This window comes from Ipomoea nil, unplaced genomic scaffold, assembly GCF_001879475.1.
Source record: "Ipomoea nil cultivar Tokyo-kokei standard unplaced genomic scaffold, Asagao_1.1 scaffold2845, whole genome shotgun sequence".
Lineage (NCBI taxonomy): Eukaryota > Viridiplantae > Streptophyta > Magnoliopsida > Solanales > Convolvulaceae > Ipomoea > Ipomoea nil.
Window position 1 is genome coordinate 2,400,301 of NW_017619273.1, and position 23,092 is coordinate 2,423,392.

Here is a 23,092-nt window from a genome sequence, read left to right on the forward strand (position 1 = left end):
AATATTTTTTGAACTAATATTTAAAATATATTTTGGATATATTCATTTGAATGACATGTATATGAATATATAATTTTTACTTTGAATTCTAATATATGTGAGATTTCAATATTCGATATCTGGACTGAACTTGTATTACGATGTAACATAATTAAAAATATTCAAACTAATAAATAATAATTAGTTAGCTAATAATTATTATGATAATTCAGGAATTAATTGCATATATATATATATATATATATATATATATATATATATATATATATATATATATATATATATATAACCATAAAATTACCATATTAATTACACTAAAGAATATGAATGATAATTTATTTTGTTCTCATAGTATTATACCATAACTATATAAAAATATAAATATAGATTATCAAAAAATTAATTGTAATAATTAAAAAAATTCAACGACTCATGTTTATTTGTAATTGTACTGTTATTATGGTAATTATTAGCTTAATTATCGTAACAATTATTAGTCAATTATATTAATATTTGTGCAATTAATTTCTTAATTACCATAATAATTATTAGGTAAATATAATAATTTTGTGCAATTATACTGTTATACCTTAAGTTACTTGCACTTGTAAGTGATTTTACTTGCTCACTTTTACTTGCAAAGGTTCACCAGCTACTTGAACTTGTGACACATTTACTTACACTAAAGTTTGAGTTATTTACAAAAATACCACTGCGTCATTTTTCTAAAATAATTTAATTAATTATTTCTAAAACAATTTTCCAAAATAACTCTTTTTTGGAATATAATTTAATTATTTGATGTTTGGCTAAAGATCATAAAACTATATTTTTCTATTAGTGGAAAGTTGCTAAATTGCACTTTTTGTTGTTTGGTTTATTCTCCTAAAAATGAACATATAGTAATAATCTAAATAAAAACATAATAAGTCTCAATCAAGGTTATATCTCTAATTTATGTTCATGATATCTCTAATTTATGTTCATGATATCTCTAATTTATGTCTATATTTTTAGTGCTAATCATTTTGTATATTGTACTTTTAGAGTTGTACTATATAATTTTTTAAACAAAAATACATCTACCGTTGTAACTTCCGTTATCTTTTCCATTATTGTTACCATGCACATGCATCCATTATATAAATTCTTATATTCTGAAATGATAATAATATTTATAGGCATTATATATTGGATTAATATAATAAATAAATTTAATTTTATATAGATTTTAATTAATAAGATTTTGTTTGGTATTTTTAAAAATATAAACATTGGATTAATTAATATAATAAATAAATTTAATTTTATATAGATTTTAATTAATAAGATTTTGTTAGGTATTTTTAAAATTATAAATATTGGACATATGTGACTAATAATAATAATAATAATAATAATAATAATAATAATAATAATAATAATAATAATAATAATAATAATAATAATAATAAGTGGTGTGGTGATGATATAATAATATGACAACTACGAAAGGGAAACATGAAAAATAAAGAATTAAAAAAAGGTTTTTTTGAGGTTTTTTTTTTCTGAGGGGCCTACGCACTTATCTTCAAGAGTTAATGTGATATACTGATATGAGATCCTCTGATTTTGGCACATTTACCTATGAAAACTATGAGTGACTAAAATTGGAATAAGGGCCAAATTGACCACTGAACGTAACGCGATAGTGCAATCAGGCCACTGAACCTAAAAAACGTTCAATTACCCCATTGAACAGCGTAAATGTCTCCAATTTCACCGGGTAGCCTGTTCCTAACCTGTTTTCCCGGTTGATCACTGACGTGGCTTTATTACATGGCATTAGTAGTCAGTTTGATTTATTTTCCTTATTTTTAGTTACTTCCACCGTGTAAAGAAATTACCGACGGGTCAAGCGGAGCCAACGCCGCCGCCGCGCGCTCCAGTTGCCGTTGCGAGCTGCAGACTCCGCAATGCAATGCCGTCGAATCGACCGCCGTAGTCGCCGTAGTAACACCGAAAAGTATGTTGTGTCCAATTGCGGCGATTCTCGGCGTCGTTCTTTACTGGAATGGAGCCGCCATCCCACTCTCCGTCGATCACAAGGTAAATACAAATTCCAACTGTACTGCGACCACCCAATTTAGTTCCCCCAATACCTTCTCCTCACCGGAATCACAGACGGCGGCCACCCCTTCCGCGACCTCCGCAGTCTCCACCACGCCTGCGCGCTCCAAAACCACAGCCAAAGCCCCCTCTTTCAGCCGTGAAACTAACAGAAGGCGGTGAGGGAGATGGACGCCGGAATAGCAGGTGAACAGTGATTCTCCTTATGCTCTGGTATGGATTAATCTTCCGAATTTGCCTTTCCATTGATTCAATTTGCGTATGATTTCATGTATTTGTGAGTCGGTGGGAAAGTCGTAGCCCTAGATGCTGCGACGAATAAGAGATTGAGGCCAAATATGGCCAAGCCGAGAGTGGAAATTGACATCCCTAAGCCTATAATTGATCGTGTTTGGGATGAATTTGGGGACGAAGGAGGGGTGTTGAGAGGTTTCTGACAGAAAATCAAGCTGGAGAGGATTTCAACGTACTATTCTGGGCTTCTGGCTGTGCGTGATTTGGGTATACGCTGGGCAGTTGTCGGAATTCTGGTGAAAGAAGGGCTGGGAGGAGGCTGGCAGAGGTGGAAAGGAATGTAGGAGGAGATAGGCGGTGGACGTGGTGGTTGGAGGTGGCGAGAACTCTACTGCTCTCTGTTCATTGAAGAGAAAGAAGGAAAGTCAACACTGGAAGCAAAGAAAACAAATAAAATTAAAGGAAAATAATAAATATTGCCAAATAATAAGCCACATCAGCGATCAACCGGGAAAACAGGCTGGGAACCGGCTACTAGGTAAATTTGAAGGTATTTGGACTGTTGAATGGGGTAATTGCATGTTTTTTAGGTTCAGTGGTCTGATTGCACTATTGTGTTACGTTCAGTGGCCAATTTGGCCCTTATTCCGACTAAAATTTAATAGTAAAATTTCTTTAGATCAGGGTAGTCTTTATTAGCTCTTATATCTTATAGTATTTGGGCCTAAAGTAAACTATTCAAATACTTCACTTATTGGACCCTCAAAAGAACTGGGGCCTTATTCAACGTCGAAAATTTGAGCTTGAATTTATTGGATTGTGTAGCCCTCAGCATATTAGAGGGCTTCCAAAAATTGACGGGCGAGCCCGACCAAAGTAGGGCCGAACTCACTCGCCTTAAGATAATGTGTTCGTTTGCGTGGGCGTTGGCACGACCCGCCGGTCACTATTCGATCATTAGCGAGTCGATCCTTCACCCCCGACAGGACGGGTGAATCCTCAAAGCTTCTCGCACATCTCATTATATACAAATCCATTAAGTCTCCACTTTCGCGTCTCTCCGATGTGGGACTGCATTTGCAATTTATCCAAAAATCTCAGATAAACCCCTCCCCGCCATATCTCATCTGTAGGAGAGGAGTTCAGAAAGGAAGAAATGCCGCTCTCTCTATCTCTATCTCTCCTCTCCTCTGTATCACTTCGCTCTTCCTCTCCGCCCGCCTATCTTCGCACTCCAACCTCCGTTTCTCTTTCCACCCGCTCTCTGCTTCAGCCCTCCGTCCACCACCGCCGCCGCCGCTGCTGCTTCCTGAATTTCTCCCGCCGGCACTGCCTTCCACCCGCCGCTGCTCAATTCTACGGCGAAGAAGAAGTGGAAGAAGATGAGTTGCTTGAAATTGAAGGGTCTGACGCTGAGGACGACGAGGAAGAGAGCCTCGATGTCGATTCTCTTGAGCGCGAAGCTAAGCAGGCTGCTCGGGAGTTCTCAGAGTCTTTATCTCGGCAATTGAGAACCGGTTTGCTTCGCTCTTTTCATATTTTATTGTGGCAACTCTCTTTTCATGATGATGTACTGTTGCACACCTAACCTAACTGTTAATTCGGTTTTATTACTATTTTTTTTTGGATAAGTATATCTGCGAACTCAATACCTTGACTTGTTGAAGTAATGAGGACGTGAAATTTATAGTGGATATCATAAAAGTCACCATCTTTGCTAAGAACCAAGCATAAAAGCATTATATCACTACTGCGACATCAGATACCAGCTTAGACTTGAAGTACCCTATAACAGCCTAATAATTGCCAGGACATACACTTGATTTTTCCAAGAAATGTTTCTTGATGACATGAATTTTAAGCGTATGAATACTTAGTAAAATTTGTTACAGGAGAATGAAGTTTGATTGAAGAGATTTCCATGGTGTTTACCTATCTGTTTATGCTTACTGAATCCTACTCCTAGAACCACATATAGATGAAGTCTCTTGTTTGGTGTAGTTTGGTATTTGTTAGCTCTTTTCTTTGACAGAGTGAGCGGAAGGGTATTGGTTTTCTTATTCGAGTCATTCATCTCCTCTTTTGTTCTAAGGATATGGGTCAAATAAGCCCTCTAACCATACTGGATTGTGCAATTAAGCCCCTAAACTTCAAAAATTTCCAATTACATACGTGAAGTCAAAAGAATCGTACAATTAGCCTCTTTTTACCCTTTTTGTCAGTCATCCTCCAGTTAGTGCCACATCGTATACAGATATTGCTTGTTTTGCTTTGTTTACATTTTTTTTTAATAAATATATTGGCAATATTGCTTTTCTTTTCAATTCCATTTTCTTTATTGAGGAAAAGATTAGGGTTTAGACATTTGGAAAACTTGTAGTCACCATGTAGCCGCTACCAACACCTTGTTGCTCCTTCTTCTAGGCACTACAGATTTCCTCTTAAGAAAAAGGCGGCGTTACCTTCTTCAACCTAAAAGAAGGAAAAGAAGGCGGCATGGCACACCTTTTTCTAGATTTGGAAGAAGGAGGTCCTCTTTCTTCAAAGTCAAAGGAGGCGTCGTTGCCTTATTTGACTTTAAAGAAATAGGACATCTTTCTTATAGATCTGGGCTCGAGATGACGGCCAAAAAAGATTAGGGTTTAGACATTTGGAAAACTTGCAGTCACCACATAGCCGCTACCTACACCTCGCCGCTCCTTCTTCTAGGCGCTACGGGTTTCCTCCAATAAGAAGGCGGCGCTACCTTCTTCAACCTAAAAGAAGGCGGCACGACACACCTTTTTCTAGATTTGGAAGAAGGAAGCCCTCTTTCTTCAAAATCAAAGGAGGCGTCGTTGCCTTATTCGACTTTGAAGAAACAGGACTTCTTTCTTATAGATCTGGGCTCGAGATGGCGGCCAAAAAAAATTAGGGTTTAGACATTTGGAAAACTTGCAGTCACCACGTAGCCACTACCAACACCTCGCCACTCCTTCTAAGCGCTACCGATTTCCTTCAAGAAGAAGGTGGTGCTACCTTCTTCAACCTAAAAGAAGGAAAAGAAGGCGGCACGACACACCTTTTTCTAGATTTGGAAGAAGGTGGCCCTCTTTCTTCAAAATCAAATGAGGCGTCATTGGCTTATTCGACTTTGAAGAAACAGGACTTCTTTCTTAGAGATCTGGGCTCGAGATGGCGGCCAAAAAAAATTTGGGCTGGAGATGGTGGCCAAAAAAATTCTTTTCAAAATAAAGCTCAATAGTGCTACTATAGAGATGTACACCTTGCTCACCACATCTTGTGTTTCATGAATGGATTCTTCAAGGAGGGAGAGGGAGAAGTGCTTTAGCTAGATGAAAAGGTGTTTTTTTTTTATTACCTTCTTCTAGATCTGGAAGAAGAAGGCGTTCCTTCCAAATTGAATAAGGCAAATCTAAAAGGCTTTGTTGCCTTATTCGATTTGGAAGAAAGAAGGCTTCTTATAGATCTGAGCTCGAGATGGCAGCCAAAAAAAAAAAATCTTAGTATTGCTACCATGGAGATATTTGTTACACCTTGCTTACCACATTTCATGAATGGATTCTTCAAAGAGAGAGAGTGGAGGAGTGCTTCAGCTAGATGAAAAAAAAAAAAAAATTATTACCTTCTTTCATATCTGGTAGAAGGTGGCATTCCTTCTTCCAGATCAAAGAAGGCGTTGCTGCCTTCTTCGATTTGGAAGAAAGAACGCTGCTTTCTTATAGATTTGGGCTCAAGATGGGAGTCGTTATGCTGTGGACTCGTGCCCAGCGTGCATCATGGGCACGGTAACGGTGCCTGACGGCACCGTTATCTTCCTTCTTTTTTTTTTTCTTTTTTTTTTTTTAAATTTCAGACCGCTTCGTTATAGGAGCTTATATTCACAGTTTGTGTTCATAATTTCATAACTGTACATTCATAATTCCATAACTGTACATTCATAATTCCGTAACTGTACATTCATAATTCAATAACTGTAAATTCATAATTCCATAACTGTACATTCATTGTACATTCATTATTCCATAACTGTATATTCATAATTCCATACTGTATATTCATAATTCCATACCGAACATTTATAATTTTCGAAGTTCTATGTTCATAATTGTAAGTTCATAATTCCATAACTGTACATTCATAATTCCATAACTGTACATTCATAATTCTATAACTGTACATTCATAATGTCATAACTGTACATTCATAATTTCATACGAATACACTGTTAACGCCGTTAACGGCCTTTCGAACAATTTTTTTTTTTATAGTTAGAACAGCGTCGTTTTCATTTCCCTGAAAACGACGCCGTTTTAGAGTCGTGCGCACCTTGCATGGTGCGCACGTGCGCATAGCATAATTTGCCTCAAGATGGTGGCCAAAAAATTTAATAAAAAATAAAGTTCAATAGGGCTACTATAGATATGTACACCTTGCTCACCACATCTTGTCTTTCATGAATGGATTCTTTAAAGAGGGAGAGGGAGAAGTGCTTCAGCTAGATGAAAACATTTTATTTTATTTTATTATTAATTGAAATAGAATATAATATAATACATCACTCTAAAAACACACGTGGAAACCACATCAACCAGCCAAATCAGCTAAAAAATCTAGTTAGTGAATCATTAACTATTTACTTGAAGGCAACCTACAAAATGGTGCTGATTGCATTTTTTCATGTGTTTGAGGTTCTAATTGGAGCTTTTTAAAGTTTAGGGGCTTAATTGCACAATCCAGTATAGTTGGAGGGCTTATTTGACCCTTATCCCTTTGTTATAATATGTTGTGGATAAAAATTTGTTGTTCATATACTCTAGAAATAGTCTCTTGACTGTTTGGAGCCTTTGAGCTCACATGAAAATGCTGAAATGAGCGTTAAACTTTCTCAGTGTTATAATATTTAAGTCAAAATGATGAAACTCAATTATAGTTGTTTTTTTATTATAGATATTGCAGTGTGAATTCAATTCATTTGAATATTCAGACCTTTTCAAAATCTTTTCTCTCAGTTATTTTTCTTATATTAATGGCATTTTGACATTTCATATTTTGCTTTATGGTCTCAGAGGATGACAAAACTGGTGAGAAAGAAACTCGGAAGCAGAAAAGACTCAAAAGTACAAGTAGTGTGAGTACTTTTCTAGTGCTGCGTATACACACCATTTAACTCTTCACACATGTTCTTTTCCTTTTCTTCCATTCATCATTAGAGGCTTAGAGGAGTATACTTTAAATTAAAATGCAATCAAGCTCTGATAGAGATTTTTGTTTTTACTATATTTTGTTTGTGTGACCACATGTACTGATATAGTAGCACTCTGAACAAATCTAGTATTTCAGTCAAATTTTGTGCAATTTATATCACTTCTAGACCATTTTGATAAAACGCCTCTTTTTAATTTGCTAACCAACTGATTGTATGTACAGGTCCCTGATCATCTCCTTCCAAAAGTTGTAATTGTTGGAAGGCCAAATGTTGGCAAATCAGCGCTGTTTAATCGACTTGTTGGGGTAATAAATTAACTTCATACTGTTCTGGACCATGTGAAAATTGTAAGGATTCTTCCTCTTAGATTGCATCTCTTAATTGATTTAAAGAATCTTTTCAAATATTGACAGGGGAACAGGGCCATTGTGGTGGATGAACCTGGGGTAACCAGGGACCGCTTATATGGGAGATCCTTTTGGGGAGAATATGAATTTATGGTAGTGGATACAGGAGGGGTTCTTACTATCTCAAAGTCACAGGATGATGTGATGGATGAATTGGCTATCTCAACAACCATTGGAATGGAGGGGATTCCACTTGCAACCCGTGAGGCTGCTATTGCTAAAATGCCTTCAATGATTGAAAGACAAGCTACTTTTGCTGTTGAAGAATCATCTGTCATCGTATTTCTTGTTGATGGACAGGTATAGCCTAGTTTGTAGCTTAGGTACCTTAGTACCTATGACGGTACAACCCAGATATCCTTACTCATTTTTAATGAGTAAAATTTTGAAAAACATATTGACTTTTTACCTGCAAGAAATGCAATTCTGTCTTGTTAGTGGGTGAAGTCTTGTGGACAGAATAACACATTTCTAACAGGCAGGTCCAACTGCAGCTGATGTGGAAATAGGGGACTGGCTGCGCAAGAACTATTCACATAAGTGTATTATTCTTGCCGTTAACAAATGTGAATCTCCGCGCAAAGGAATCATGCAAGCATCAGATTTCTGGTCTTTGGGGTAAGGTTAATGTTCCTTATCTTTCCCCTGTAACTTGTAGCATGTAAGTTATATAAAATACATTAGAATAATCTACATTTCCATCTTTATATGACGTTGAAGAGTGGACATCGTGGCATTCAATTAATATACATAAAAGTAATACTGGGGTTCAAATTCATATGTCATGGGGTAGTTATCTTATATCTACACATAGGGTAGAGTATGTATGATGGTGTTTGGTTAAGTAATGGACAAAGAATACTGAGGTATTGGTTCTTATTGCATGGAAACTATTATTGTCCTCACCACCATCTTAAATCACTTTTAAAAATATAAAATAAAATGAAAGAAGTGTGTTGAATATTAGGAAAGTTGTCTTAGTTTCCTATTCTTATTAGTAGTTTCCTAAACTAATTTAATATCTAGTTTAGTATATATAGAGGTCCATAGAAGTATAGAAAATACAGAGAGACAATCTATTGTACTCTTTCATTATAATATATTCTCTATATTCTCTTGTTCTTTGGTTATCACATATTTTGCTTCCGCCTAACTGGCGGGTGTTGGTTATTCTCCACCCGCCAGACCTATCAATCCCTCAATTTCAACATGGTATCAGAGCCTAAACCCTAAATAATTCTTTTCTTCTTTCCCGCCGCCGTCACAGCCGCTGCCGCCACCGGAGCCAAAACTGCCGCCGCGACTGATTCTTAGATTCCGACGTCTTCCTGGAGGTTTTTCTCTCAACCGACACCCCAGGCATCACCGGAACGTCATCGCAAGCCTGCAGCAGAAATCCGGTCGCCATTCGCCGTCGCACGCGCCACCACCGCCACCGAGATCTGCTATCGTTTTCCGGCCAGATATCTCTGCTCCGATCTCCGTTCGAGACTTCGTTGCCACCATTGGATTCGTCCTGAGGAGACGCATCTACCCGTGTTTCCCAATCTTCCGCGGTCGCCGGTCAACGGTCAGTCAACGCCGGTCAACTTCGCCGGTCAATGGTCAACATCAGTCAAACCTCCCTTGAGGCAGAATCTCTTGCCATTTTTGGACTTTTTGGTGAAATTTGAAGGCTTCTTTGGGTTTGTTGCCGAACATTTTCCCATGGTGTTTGTGTTTTGGTATAACCGTGTTTGTTTCTTTATCTTCGGTATGCCTTATCCCATGGATGGTCAATTTCAGCACTACTATAAAGGCCTTTGATTATTTCCCATGTTTCAAGTAAGGGGGAGTGTGACTATCTACAATCGGTGTGCTATCCTTTACTATCATTTGCTATTTTATCTATTATGGGCTCTATTGCGTCCTTTGCTATTCTTTGCTCCCTTTTTGTCTCTACCGCTCTCTTGTGTTATCTGGAGGTTGTTCATGTTCAACTCTATCCTTGGTGTGTTCATCTTCATTCCCGAGGTTAGTGTTCAATTTTGTCCTCGGTGTGTTCATTCCCAAGATCGTGTTTAGCTTCGTCCTTGGTGTCTTTATTCCCAAGGGTCCTTGGTGTCTTCGTCTTTATTCCCAAGGGTCCTTGGTGTCTTCGTCTTTATTCCCAAGGATTGTGTTCAGCTCCGTTCTTGGTGCCTTCGTGTTCATTCTCAAGGAAGGGTCAAACATAGTGCAATCTCTTTTGAAGTCATCCATCCTAGAGTGCTTATGTTGCTGTGATGGTGTTTGTGTTTTCCCTTGGTGCCTCCATTCCCAAGGATGTTCGTGACAAGCTTTGCCCTGGTGCTTTCATTCCCAAGGGTTGTGTATAGCATTGTCCCTCCGAAGCCATCTCACACTGTTATCCTCTAGTTGCATTTAATTTTCATTTGTAATTTTGAGTGAGGCAGAGAGCTTGTTTTAATCCAAGCTTGGAACTTCAAGATGTTCCAGCTTGAGGGGGAGTGTTGAATATTAGGAAAGTTGTCTTAGTTTCCTATTCTTATTAGTAGTTTCCTAAACTAATTTAGTATCTAGTTTAGTATATATAGAGGTCCATAGAAGTATAGAAAATACAGAGAGACAATCTATTGTACTCTTTCATTATAATATATTCTCTATATTCTCTTGTTCTTTGGTTATCACATATTTTGCTTCCGCCTAACTGGCGGGTGGTGGTTATTCTCCACCCGCCAGACCTATCAATCCCTCAATTTCAACAAAGTGGCAATGTGACAACTTGTTAGTGGTGAGTTAGTGAAAACAGAGAAAGGATAAAGCACAGAGAAATTACAGAATGAAACATGTGTTCCAAAAATGTGAACTGTTAGTTAGGATTCCAACTCTTGACGTTTCAGCCTTTTGAATTCCTTTTGGGCCCAAAGAGGCTGCTGAAATGGTGTTTTCAAGTTACATTTCAGAGTCTTCTATGCTTGACGTCCATCTTAAATTGCTTCTAATGAAACATGAGATTGATATCCCCTATTGCATGTGTGTCTTGCAAACATGTACTACTGTACTAGAGTTTGAACATTTGTAGGTTTTGGTCCAAATAACTGAATAGAGACTGATGGAATGTTTAGTCTGTAATCTAACTGGATTGTTTCAGCCCCTCAAAGAGACTCTTTTTCCTGACTGACATAATGGACTAATGAAAGAATCTTAACTACTAATGATCCATAGATCTCTTCTTTCTTTACCTTCCAGTAAGCCTTCCAGCTCTATACAGGTCTAGAAGTAATTCCTTATCCTAGGAAAGGCACCTTATCAATGTTGTGCTGCTTGCTTATACAAATCTTGAATTCATTTTAGATCTTTTCCTTTTTGAAAGCTAATGCATTCTTCGCATTTTCTTTTCTTGGAAACCATTTTCTGATTGGTTTCTGGTGCGTAAGCATTTTTTTTTCCCTTGCTTGCCTATACAAATCTTAAAATCATTTTAGTTACTTTTCTTTTTTCCTTTTTGAAAGCATAATGCATTCTTCATGCTTGATTTTCATGGAAACTGTTTTCTAATGGGTTTCTTATCTTTAAGCATTTTCTTTTCTTGGTTAATCAGGTTCTCACCGCTTCCAATATCAGCTATATCTGGGACTGGAACTGGAGAGCTTCTGGATCATGTTTGCTCAGGATTAAAGAAAGTTCAGGTACTTTCCTATTTGTAGCTGAAAAAGTTGGCTGAAGTGTTCTGTTGTGCATAATTGTACTTTTCAGTTTCTCTCTTGGTGGAAAGCACCTTTTTTGTGCAATCTCCTTCTTGGGCATTGCTTCTGAAGAAGTTACTAACAGGTCTCAACTATCAGCTATGTACATTTGTTGCATACACAGTAAAAAGAGGAAAGGCAGACTTCAAGAGTACATTTGTTGTTTGTAGTGAAATAATCAAATAGTTTGGGTGGTCTTCAATTTCTTGTCTTCTTTTTTCTTTTTTTTTTTTTTTTCAATATAAGCAAATGAATCAGAATTTAAGAGGATTTCTTGGCCTGTGTTGCTCAGGACACAGAAGTTCTTGAAGATGAAGAAAATTATATTATTTCAGTTGCAATAGTTGGTCGCCCAAATGTTGGAAAAAGTAGTATTTTGAATGCTCTGGTTGGGGAAGACAGAACAATTGTTAGTCCCGTCAGTGGAACTACTCGTGATGCAATTGATACAGAGTTTACTGGATCAGATGGACAGGTATTTTTATTTTCTCTTTCTAAAACCAAGTATGATGCTCTGAATCAGTAGACTGGCATTTAAAATTATTTATGCTGTGCAAGCATCAGAATAGAAAAATATAAATCTGTTGGAATATTTTACTGGATGCTAAAAAGTAGATTTTGGTGTAAAATTTAACAAGTGAAAAGAATTGAGTTTGTTTTTTTCAAGTTCTAACTTATTTTCATGGTAACGTTCATGGCTAGAGCATTTTGATGATATAGCATGTGCCTCTAAAGCAATGGCAGCAAAATGGTTTTATTAGGAGCTTACCTTGTTGCTGGGCAAATGACTGAAATGGGCAGATTTCAATATTTCATGAGTGGACAAAAATCGACAACTTTTAAAACATGGACAAAAGAAAGAGAAATTTGTTTGGGACTTGCTTTTCTGGTAAAAAATGCAAGTCCCATTTGTCGTTCGTAGCAATACGGACGAGGAACGCAATTCTAACTTGCGTGTCTCATAAGTCACCGGAAGTATGTTTCCGGCTTAGTTGGGTATCTAGAACTCGTATTTCATCAGAAACCCAAGCGTGATGTACCTGCACCTGTGGGCATATATATTCCAGCTATGGCAGCTAAACTGCAGAAAGAGAGAGAAGTTGTAAGTTTAGTTTAATAAAAATGGATACTATAATCCTGGCACCGCCGAAAGACTGTTCCATATATGTCAGATTGTCAGAAGAATGGAAGAGAAGAACATTTAATTTCGCCGATGCCATTTATTGGCCTTTATGTAGCAGCTAGCTGCCTCTACGCTCTGCTCCATTGCAATGCTCTTAAACTCAAATGTAGCGTTCTATAACTCACTTAACGATCTTAATCTCCACTAGTCAGGTAATATTTTGCCACAAACTTGGTTGAGCTCGCGAAATACGAGTTTCTAGTACCCAACTACGCCGGAAACATATTTCCGGCGACTAAGTGAGACACGCAAGTTGGATTTGTGTTTCTTGTGTTTGTATACGAGGAATGCAAGTCCGACTTGTGTTCCTCGTCTGTTTTGCTAAATTCATTTCGAAATTTTGACAAACTCAATTGGGACTTGCATTTTTTACCAGAAAATCAAGTCCCAAATGAGTTTCTCATTTTGTCCATATTTTAAAAGTTGCCCATTTTTGTCCACTCATGAAATCTGCCCATTTCAGTCATTTGCCCCCTTGTTGCTACCCTCTAGCAGAGATAATTATGGACTGAGGGGGCTTCTGTCAAGGTTTGAAGTAAAATACTTACCAAATGCATTTGGAATTGACCTTGGCATCTTTCTAATAAGAAAAACAGATTTCACTGAACAAAAAAAAAAAAAAACTTTTACTAGCAAATTAGCAATCACTAAAAAACACTGGATACTACTAATTATAGATTTTTATTATTTTGACTTTAATTAAAGGATAATTTAGATTTGGTTCAACCTTTTTCTGCAGAAATATCGTCTCATTGATACTGCAGGAATAAGGAAAAAGGCAACTGTGGCTTCATCTGGTAGCATAACAGAAGCTTTATCTGTAAATCAAGCATTCCGTGCAATACGTCGTTCAGATGTTGTGGCTCTTGTAATTGAGGCTATGTCTTGCATCACTGAGCAGGTAGATCATTGCATTTTAGTTATTTATTTATTTACTTACTGTTTGCTGAGCGAGAGGTGAAAAGTTGTTTGAACCAGTGAGTTTGAGGTTTTCCTGGTATGATGTTTCTTAATTTTTTGGACTTTTGAGTTATTTGGACTTTTGTTTTCCTGGTATCATGTGCTTGGTGACTTTGTTATTATCCCCTTATGTTGTTAATAAATTACAAATTAACTGTATATAAAATTCTTAATCTATAATTAGATAAGTAAAATCACCATAATTATTTAAAAGTTTCCCCTTCTAAAATACCATACTATAATTAGATAAGTAAAATCAGCCATCTTAGTAACTTATGTTGTGTCTGTATTTTACCAGACACATGTTTGTTACTTAGTTTCAAATTATACTCTTGGGTAAGTTTACTGCTTCATAGCTTGTAGATTTTGATACGTATAAATAAGAGGAAATTTCAATTTTGGTCATATGACTATCGGGGTCTTGTTAATTTCAGTCCTTAACTTTTAAAAGTGTCAATTTAGTACCTTAACTATGCAATTTTTGTCAATTTTGATCACTCCGGCCAAATTGCCGGTCAAATTTCGCCGGAAATTTTTAATTATTAAAATAATGAGGGTATTTTGATCATTTCACGTCTCTTTTCTTCTTCCCATGCGAGTTCATCCTTTCCTCTCCCGTTTCCGGTGAATGCTGTTGAGAAAGAAGATGTAGAAGAAGTTTTTATTACTTGCTTGTCTCAATGAGGAGACAATAGATAAATATATATACAGACTAAGAGACACAATCCTAATAGACACAACCCTACACAACTTCAACAGCTATATTTCTACAGACACAACTTTTGTGTTTCAACACTCCCCCTCAAGCTGGAGCATGTATATCATATGCACCAAGCTTGTTACAAATGTATTCAATCCTATGACTTCTTAAAGCTTTAGTAAATATATCAGCTAATTGATTATTTGAGCCTATAAAAGATGTAGTAATATCTCCAGAAGTAACTTTGTCTCGAACAAAATGGCAATCAATTTCAATGTGTTTCGTCCTTTCATGAAAAACTGGATTTGATGCAATATGCAAAGCTGCTTGGTTATCACAAATGAGCTTCATGGACTCCTTTGTACAAATCTGCAGTTCGGTAAGGAGGTTTTTCAACCACACAAGTTCACATGTTCCAACGGCCATAGATCGATATTCGGCTTCTGCACTTGATCGAGCAACAACATTTTGCTTTTTACTTTTCCAAGAGATTAAGTTGCCACCAAGAAAGATACAATATCCAGATGTTGATTTTCTATCCCATGCACCTGCCCAATCTGCATCTGTGTACCCAATAATTTCAAGGTTTCCATGGTCTTTGTATAACAAACCAGTGCCTGGAGATTTTTTAATATATCGTAAAATCCGAATGGCAGCTTCCCAATGACTTTCACGTGGAGATGCCAAGAACTTACTAACAACACTTACCGCAAAAGAGATATCAGGTCGAGTTACAGTTAAATAAAGTAATCTTCCAACCAATCGTCTATATTTTCCCGGGTCTTGGATAAGCTCCCCCTGGTCTGGTAGGAGTTTGATATTTGGATCCATAGGAGTGTCAAGAGGTTTGCAATTCATCATACCTGTGTCTTCTAGTATATCCAATGCATACTTTCTTTGTGATATGCAAATTCCTTGCTTGGATTGTGCTACTTCAATTCCCAAAAAGTATTTTAACTTCCCCAGATCTTTTGTTTCAAAATGTTGGAATAGATGTTGTTTCAACAATTGTATTCCTTCAACATCATCTCCTGTAATGACAATATCATCAACATATACAACAAGATAAATGCTCTTACCATGTTGATGTCTATAAAAGACGGAATAGTCAACTTTGCTTCGATTTAAACCAAAATTTTGCACTACTATGCTGAACCGTCCAAACCAGGCACGAGGAGATTGTTTTAGACCATAGAGAGAACGTTTGAGCTTACAAACCAAGTTACTCTCCCCCTGAGCAACAAACCCAGGAGGTTGCTCCATGTAGACTTCTTCCTCTAAATCTCCATGCAGAAAGGCATTTTTAATATCTAACTGATGCAAGGGCCAATGATGAACGGCAGCCATAGAAAGAAAGATTCTGACCGAAGCAATTTTAGCTACTGGTGAAAAGGTGTCAGTGTAATCAATCCCAAAAACCTGTGTATATCCTTTAACTACCAGTCGAGCTTTAAGTCTATCAACTTGTCCATTGGGCCCAACTTTCACAGTATAGATCCATCGGCAACCAACAGTTGTTTTACCTTCGGGTAATGAAACTAACTCCCAAGTTCCCGATGAATGAAGAGCAGCCATTTCATCAATCATAGCCTGACGCCAACCAGGGTGGGAAAGGGCTTCTTTAACAGATTTAGGGGCAGAAACAGAAGATAAACATGTGATAAAAGCATTATATGAAGGTGAGAGATTGTCATATGAAATAAAGTTGTATATGGGAAAGGGATTTCGTGATGACCTGTTACCTACACGACTTGCAATAGGAGAGCTTGTTGCCGGAACCGGGTTCGAGGGCATAGATAGCTCGAGAGATGAATCAGTTGGGATTTCATCGATTTGAACTGTCGCGGGTGGTCGAGAGCGGCGATGATAAGTGTAAGGAAAGGGGGTAACACCGTTGTTTTGTAAAGGAGGTTCAGTAGGTGAGGGACTAGGATTTCTAGGTGATGACGGATCTTGAGGTAAATGTACCTCGGTCCCTCCTTGAAAAGTAGGAACAGGAAGAACATCAGGAAAATGAGAGATGGAGGTCGGTAAACTAGACGAAAAGAAAGGTGTTGATTCAAAGAAAGTAACATCAGAAGATACATAAAATCGATGCTTATCAGGAGAATAACATCTGAAACCCTTTTGCAACCTAGAGTACCCAACAAACATGCATTTTAAGGATTTTGGAGAAAATTTATCACGCCCTGGGGTAGTGTCCCGGACAAAACAGGTGCACCCAAAAATTTTTAAAGGAAGAGTATGAAGAGGCTTATCGGGAAATAAAATATTATAAGGTATCTTACCATGTAAAACAGATGAAGGCATACGATTTATTAAATAACAGGAATGAAGGATAGCATCTGCCTAGAATTCTGGAGGGACTTTATAGTGGAGAATCATGGTGCGGGCTGTTTCAACGAGATGCCGGTTTTTACGTTCAGATACCCCATTTTGTTGTGGAGTATCGGGACAAGATGACTCATGGAGGATGCCCGCTGAATCAAGAAAGTTAGATAAAGGAGTTGTAAAGTATTCTCCAGCATTATCACTTCGTAAAGTTTTAATAGACACCCCAAACTGATTTTTTATCTCATTAACAAATTTTTGAAGAACATTAAGTACTTCAGAACGGTTTTGCATTAAAAAGACCCATGTACAACGAGAAAAATCATCAGTGAAGGTAACAAAATATTTAAAACCAAGAATTGAATTATAACGAAAAGGTCCCCAAACATCAGTATGAACTAAGGAAAAAGGGAAAGCAGCTCTTTTATTAACACGATTAGGAAACGATGTTCTAGAATGTTTGCCAAGCTGACAGGCTTCACACTCTAGGGTAGATAAGTGAGACAAACTAGGGACAAGTCGCCGTAATTTTTTAAGGCTAGGATGTCCTAGTCGGTCATGGGCAAGGGAAGGAGGAATGGTAGCAGTGCAAACTGTAGAAGGGTTTGGGGTAGATAATCGATAAAGTCCTTCTGATTCATACCCCGAGCCAATCATCTTCCCCGAACGACGGTCCTGCATAATGACAGAATCAGAAGAAAAAGTGACCGTACAGTCCAAAGATTTTGTAAGTTGATGAACAGAAATTAAATTGAAAGGACAGTTAGGTATATAAAGAATTGAAGAGAGAGGCAAAGTAGGAAGGGGGGAAGCCTTTCCAATTGCAGTAGCCGTACTTTTGGACCCATTACCGAAAACAATAGATGGAAGGGACTTAGACTTGGTGAAATGAGAAAATAAAGATGAGTTACCAGAGATATGCTCAGAGGCACCTGAATCGATAACCCATGGTCCGCTCAGGCCAGATTGTGATACAAGGGCAGTATGAGTTCCATCAGTGTAGGCTGCAGGAGTTAAACCAGAAGCTTTGGGAGTGGCTTTAAATCGAACAAACTCTTCATACTCAGCAGCGGAAATGGTTCGAGAATTTGGTTCCCCAGGTTGAGATTGAGCAACACTTGCTTGCGTACGTATCGGTCTCCCATGAAGTTTCCAACACTGATCTCGTGTGTGCCCAGTTCTATTACAATAATCACACACTCTAGTGTTTTTCTGTCCACCACGATTGTTAGTTCGTCCACGACCACCTTGTGTGACTAGAGCAGATTGTTCGGTAGTGGATGTGTGAGTACTCGGAATGAAGATGACCTGCAAGAGCCGTTTGAACAACTCGGTGGTCCCCGGGACAATGTTGCTTCCAAGAACTTGATTCCGGATGATTTCAAATTCTGGACCTAATTTGGTTAAGAGAAGTATGACAAAGAATTTCTCTCGTTGGGTAAGTTGCTCTGCGGGTGTACCACCAATAGGCATGAGTGTACCAAACTCAGCAATCAAACTTTGGGCTTTGCCAAGAAAAGTTTCCATATCAATACCATCTTTCTTCAAGTTAACCAAATTGTCAACAACATTATAGAATTGAGAGACATCATTAGTGTACAGAGATTGAGCTTGACTCCACACCCCGACACATGTCTTAAAGGGCCGGAATAAAGGCAACAATTGTGGAGAAAGAGACTGCCAAAGGAGACTACAAAGTTGAGCATCTAACCTTTGCCAAACTGTTTTTTCTTTTTCCGGTATCATATCCACTTCTTTTTGCAAGTGGTCAACAACACCTTGGCCCATAAACCATAATTCTACGGCATCCGACCAAGAGTGGTAATTTTGAGAACCACATAATCTTTCAGAAGTGATTACCGGGTTTCCAGACAGATTAGGCACATAAACAGAGCTCGAAGAAGTAGATAAATTATTGGCAGGAGAAATAGTACCCGAATTAGCAGAATTTCCGTCGGAAGACATCGTGACCAAAAATAAATCTGATTGCACGGAAGGAAAGGAGGAGAGCCGACGATACGATCTGGAAAATCTCGCCGGAAAAGGCCGCCGGAGAAGGCCTCACGCGCCGGCGCGTGGTGTCGGAGCGCCGGCGACGCGGTGGCGCGTGGAGGCGCGTGGAGGAGATTCCGGCGACCGGAATTGATGGGTAATGGTCGCCGGAGGATGGGTAAGGCGGCTGTAGTACTAATTTGATAAAATATCTCACCAATAGCAAGTAATTTGAAAAATTAATTTCGAATGAACAGTAAATGTACTGTTCACCGGAAAAAAAATTTCAAATTTTGACTTTTGGCTCTTTATACCATGTTGAGAAAGAAGATGTAGAAGAAGTTTTTATTACTTGCTTGTCTCAATGAGGAGACAATAGATAAATATATATACAGACTAAGAGACAATCCTAATAGACACAACCCTACACAACTTCAACAGCTATATTTCTACAGACACAACTTTTGTGTTTCAACAAATGCAATGAACTAAGATGATGGGGAAAGAAGGCTTGATGATATTAAAGATAGGGTTTAGAGGGAGAAAGAACGCCGAAAACGGGAGAGAAAGAGATGCACTCGCCGGAAAAGAAGAAAAGAGGCATGAAACGACCAAAATACCCTCATTATTTTAACTGTTAAAATTTTTCGGCGAAATTTGGCCGGCAATTTGACCGGAGTGACTAAAATTGACAAAAATTGCATAGTTAAGGTACTAAATTGACACTTTTAAAAGTCAGGGACTGAAATTAACAAGACCCCTATAGTCATATGACCAAAATTGAAATTTCCTCGTATAAATAATTTACTAAATATGAATTTTCTTTTAATTTCACAATCTTTTAGGAATTATGCATTCATGTGGTATTTCAATTATGCCCTTTGAGGGTAAGAAATAAGTGGCAATTTTTGTAATTTAAGAAAGCTTTGGTTATGTTTGTTTTAATTCTTTAAGGATGTTGAGTTGCATGCTTTTATTTTACCCTTAATCATCAATTAAGAGTCATATAATTTACTTTTTTAAGTTATTGCTTCATTAAGGATATTTTGAAATAACAATTTAGCCATCAATTAAAGCCATATATTTTACTGTTTAAGAGCTAATGTTAAAAGTTGGTTGTCTTGAAAGTGGGTTGCTCTAAGAGCCAATGTTAAAAGTTGATTGTCTTGAAAATAATAAATGGTGTTTGGGTAATTTTGGACTAAAATTATGTGATCTGAACTACTTATAGACTTAGTTTGTGCTTAATTGGAGGGTCAATTCGACCAAATTGAAAATTAGATACTAAATTGACAATTGCAAAACAATTGAGAGACCAAAACAATGATTTTTCCTATATTTTTTTATACATATTTTGATTATTTTCTATTTGTACAAAAAGAAAAAGATAAAAATAAATTTAAGTTGAAAAAATGTATAAGGAGAAAGAATAGGGATGTGTTTGGCTCTGGTCCACGATATAACTATTGCACAAAGTTTGGATGGGCCCAGGCTTCACTTACCCCAGACGGCCAGACCTTAAAAATATTTTTTGCTTGCATGAATGATTTTGTGAACTCATCGTGTTCATAATTTTTTAGGATTGCAAGATTGCAGAAAGGATAGAGAAGGAAGGCAAAGGTTGCCTCGTTGTTGTAAATAAGTGGGACACAATTCCTAACAAAAACCAATCAACTGCAACTTACTATGAGCAAGATGTTAGGGGGAAGCTCCGTGTTCTTGGTTGGGCACCTATTGTGTATTCAACTGCAATAGCAGGGCATAGCGTCGACAAGTATGCTGCTCATGATAAGAATATTTTCATTCTTTCTATTTGGATATCTTGGCATTTATTTTTAGAAATTCATCTCATAATTCTAACGTTTATAGTTTCTTATGTTCACTGGATAAGTAAAAGTTGTAATTTGCACTTGCAGCACTATAGTGAAGCTGATGGTGTCATATTATTTTTCGTTTCCCTTACTAAAATCCTTTTCCAAAGCTGGTTATTCCTATGTGAATAGGGTCTTCTAATGGCCATAGATATCAAGAAATTGTTTGCTATGCTTTAGCATTTATTAGCTTTATTGACGTAACGTAAATGCTACTCACATTCCTTCATGTTTGCACTTCTTTAGTATCATAGTGGAAAAGTGTATATATATATATATATATATATATATATATATATATATATATATATATATATAAATTGCATGAGAATAAAAAAGAACTGTGTTTATATTTTTTAATTTTTTTTTTTTTTGAATGCTACTGACTCTATTACAATGTAGTGTCTGTTCATAGCTACTTTCTCAACCTAATGAAGCAATATTGTTTATATTCGGTTACTTATTTGATATGTCCTTACAGCATTACTATGCACTCAGCTTCTATAACTTGATTTGGTCCAGAATTATTGTTACTGCTGCTGCTGTTGAAAAAGAGAGATCAAGAAGATTAACCACGGCAATTCTGAATCAAGTGGTACGGGAGGCAGTGGCGTTCAAATCACCTCCAAGGACTAGAGGTGGGAAGAGGGGTCGTGTATATTATTGCACTCAGGTACTAATAATGACCTAGTCTTTTGTGTGTACATTTCTTTTACCTATAATCTTTTAAGCTGCAAATCGCATTTTCTAGCAGCATTGCAGCATTGCAGCATTCTTATACCTAATAGTATTTTTCATTGAAAGTATATGCACTGAAAGTTGTAGTGCTAATTTCTAATTTAAATTTATAGGCTGCTATTAGACCACCTACCTTTGTCTTCTTTGTCAATGATGCAAAACTTTTCTCCGAGACATACCGACGGTACATGGAAAAGCAACTGAGATCAAGTGCAGGGTTCTCGGGCACACCTATTCGGCTTCTGTGGCGCAGTAGAAGGAAAATGGAAAAAGATGGCGGTTAGTGTAAAAGGATTCTTTTTTTCTTTTGAAATTATCCCTCCGCATGAAACAATCAAAGCAGATTCCCTATATGATCTACCAAATCCAGGAAAAAAATTACTTCGTATATGTTTGTCACTTTGTTATTGTGCTTATTTTGCCATGACATCTATCTCGATTAGTCTTTCCATTAACTTTATCTCTTGAGGAAATGCATATGTCAAGTAATTGCCTCTGTGTGATTTTTATGGGATCGAAATTTTGGGTTTCAGGCAAGGTTTCTCGAGAGACCTCTACATCGCTAGAAAGAAGACTGGAAGTCGCAAAATGAGCCAATGCAACATACGACTGCAACTAAGGTATCAATTTGCCATATCTCGGGAAATTTTCTTCTCGGTGGAGCAGAAACTAGCTCATGGTTGTAATGAAAAGCAAACGTCGCTTTTTGTTGTCGTGTCTCTATAAAGCTCGTCGATCCACCGAGTCTACATTGAGAATGAGATGCAATGATCACTTCCATTTTTATGGGCAACATGATCAGTTGAATCTTGACAAAGGTTGTAAAGTGGTGGGGAGAATGGTGATACCATGAGGGTTCCTTTTAGAAGTGTATGTACTATGTAGTGTGTACATAAGCATATACTCTTGTTGTTTGTTTAAGGAACATTACAAAGGAGTTTATTTACTATGGTCCGTCTAGTCTGGCATCACTTTTTATTTGATCAAATGTTATTTATTATTATTAAAATTGAATCATATTTAGTACGTATAATGGGCAGTGCTTGATACAGGATCATTTTTATATCACTTTAGGTGAGTTAATATCATATGAGGTTCTCTTAGTAAAGTAGTTTTGTCATCACCTGTGGTCTTTTGACTTTTAAATTGTTAGCATCTGTGATCCAAGTTAACCACTCATGGTCCTTCAATGATTAAATTTTAACCACTCATGGTTCTTTCATGAGGACCATGACTCGTTGAATTTTGAAAGTTGAAGGACCATGAGTGATTAACTTGGACTACGGATGGTAATAATTTGAAAGTCGAAGGATCACGGGTGATCAATTTGAAAGTGTATGACTAAACGTGATAAAATCACTATACTCAGATGACTTCATATGGTATTAACTCAAAAATATAAATACCATAATGACGTAAATCATTCCAATAATTTAAAAGCATAATTGAAATATTGAGTCTTGTTATAAGTATAATCAAAAGAAGATTAACTAAACGAAAAGAAAAAAATTAATCTAAATTTGTTTTTTTTTTTTAAATGTAAAGGAAATGATTTTCAAGGTTCCTGATTTATAATCTTTGAATGATATGTATTTAGTTGGGTTAATTATTTGACCAAAGTTTATGTTAA

At 37.1% G+C, this 23,092-nt stretch overlaps 1 protein-coding gene across 1 annotated transcript; it reads left to right on the forward strand.

Annotated features, from left to right (window-relative positions):
• Positions 1-3,123: 3,123 nt before the first annotated feature.
• On the forward strand, positions 3,124-22,488 carry LOC109160272 (GTPase Der). Its single transcript, XM_019308565.1, has 12 exons — positions 3,124-3,860; positions 7,413-7,474; positions 7,774-7,857; positions 7,966-8,259; positions 8,438-8,577; positions 11,543-11,630; positions 11,980-12,162; positions 13,610-13,771; positions 20,434-20,627; positions 21,247-21,397; positions 21,576-21,741; positions 21,996-22,488. The coding sequence occupies exons 1-12, from the start codon at positions 3,500-3,502 to the stop codon at positions 22,052-22,054; spliced, it is 1,944 nt and encodes a 647-aa protein (XP_019164110.1). The 5' UTR covers positions 3,124-3,499; the 3' UTR covers positions 22,055-22,488.
• The last annotated feature ends 604 nt before the right edge of the window (positions 22,489-23,092 follow it).

What these genes read in the sequence shown, in the direction of transcription:
- LOC109160272 (XM_019308565.1), top strand. Translation starts at nt 3,500, where the DNA reads ATGCCGCTCTCTCTATCTCTATCTCTCCTCTCCTCTGTATCACTTCGC. An exon ending in TATTTCTTGTTGATGGACAG is followed by an intron (nt 8,260 to 8,437) that starts GTATAGCCTAGT and finishes CATTTCTAACAG; the next exon opens with GCAGGTCCAACTGCAGCTGA. An exon ending in GTGTATATTATTGCACTCAG is followed by an intron (nt 21,398 to 21,575) that starts GTACTAATAATG and finishes TTAAATTTATAG; the next exon opens with GCTGCTATTAGACCACCTAC.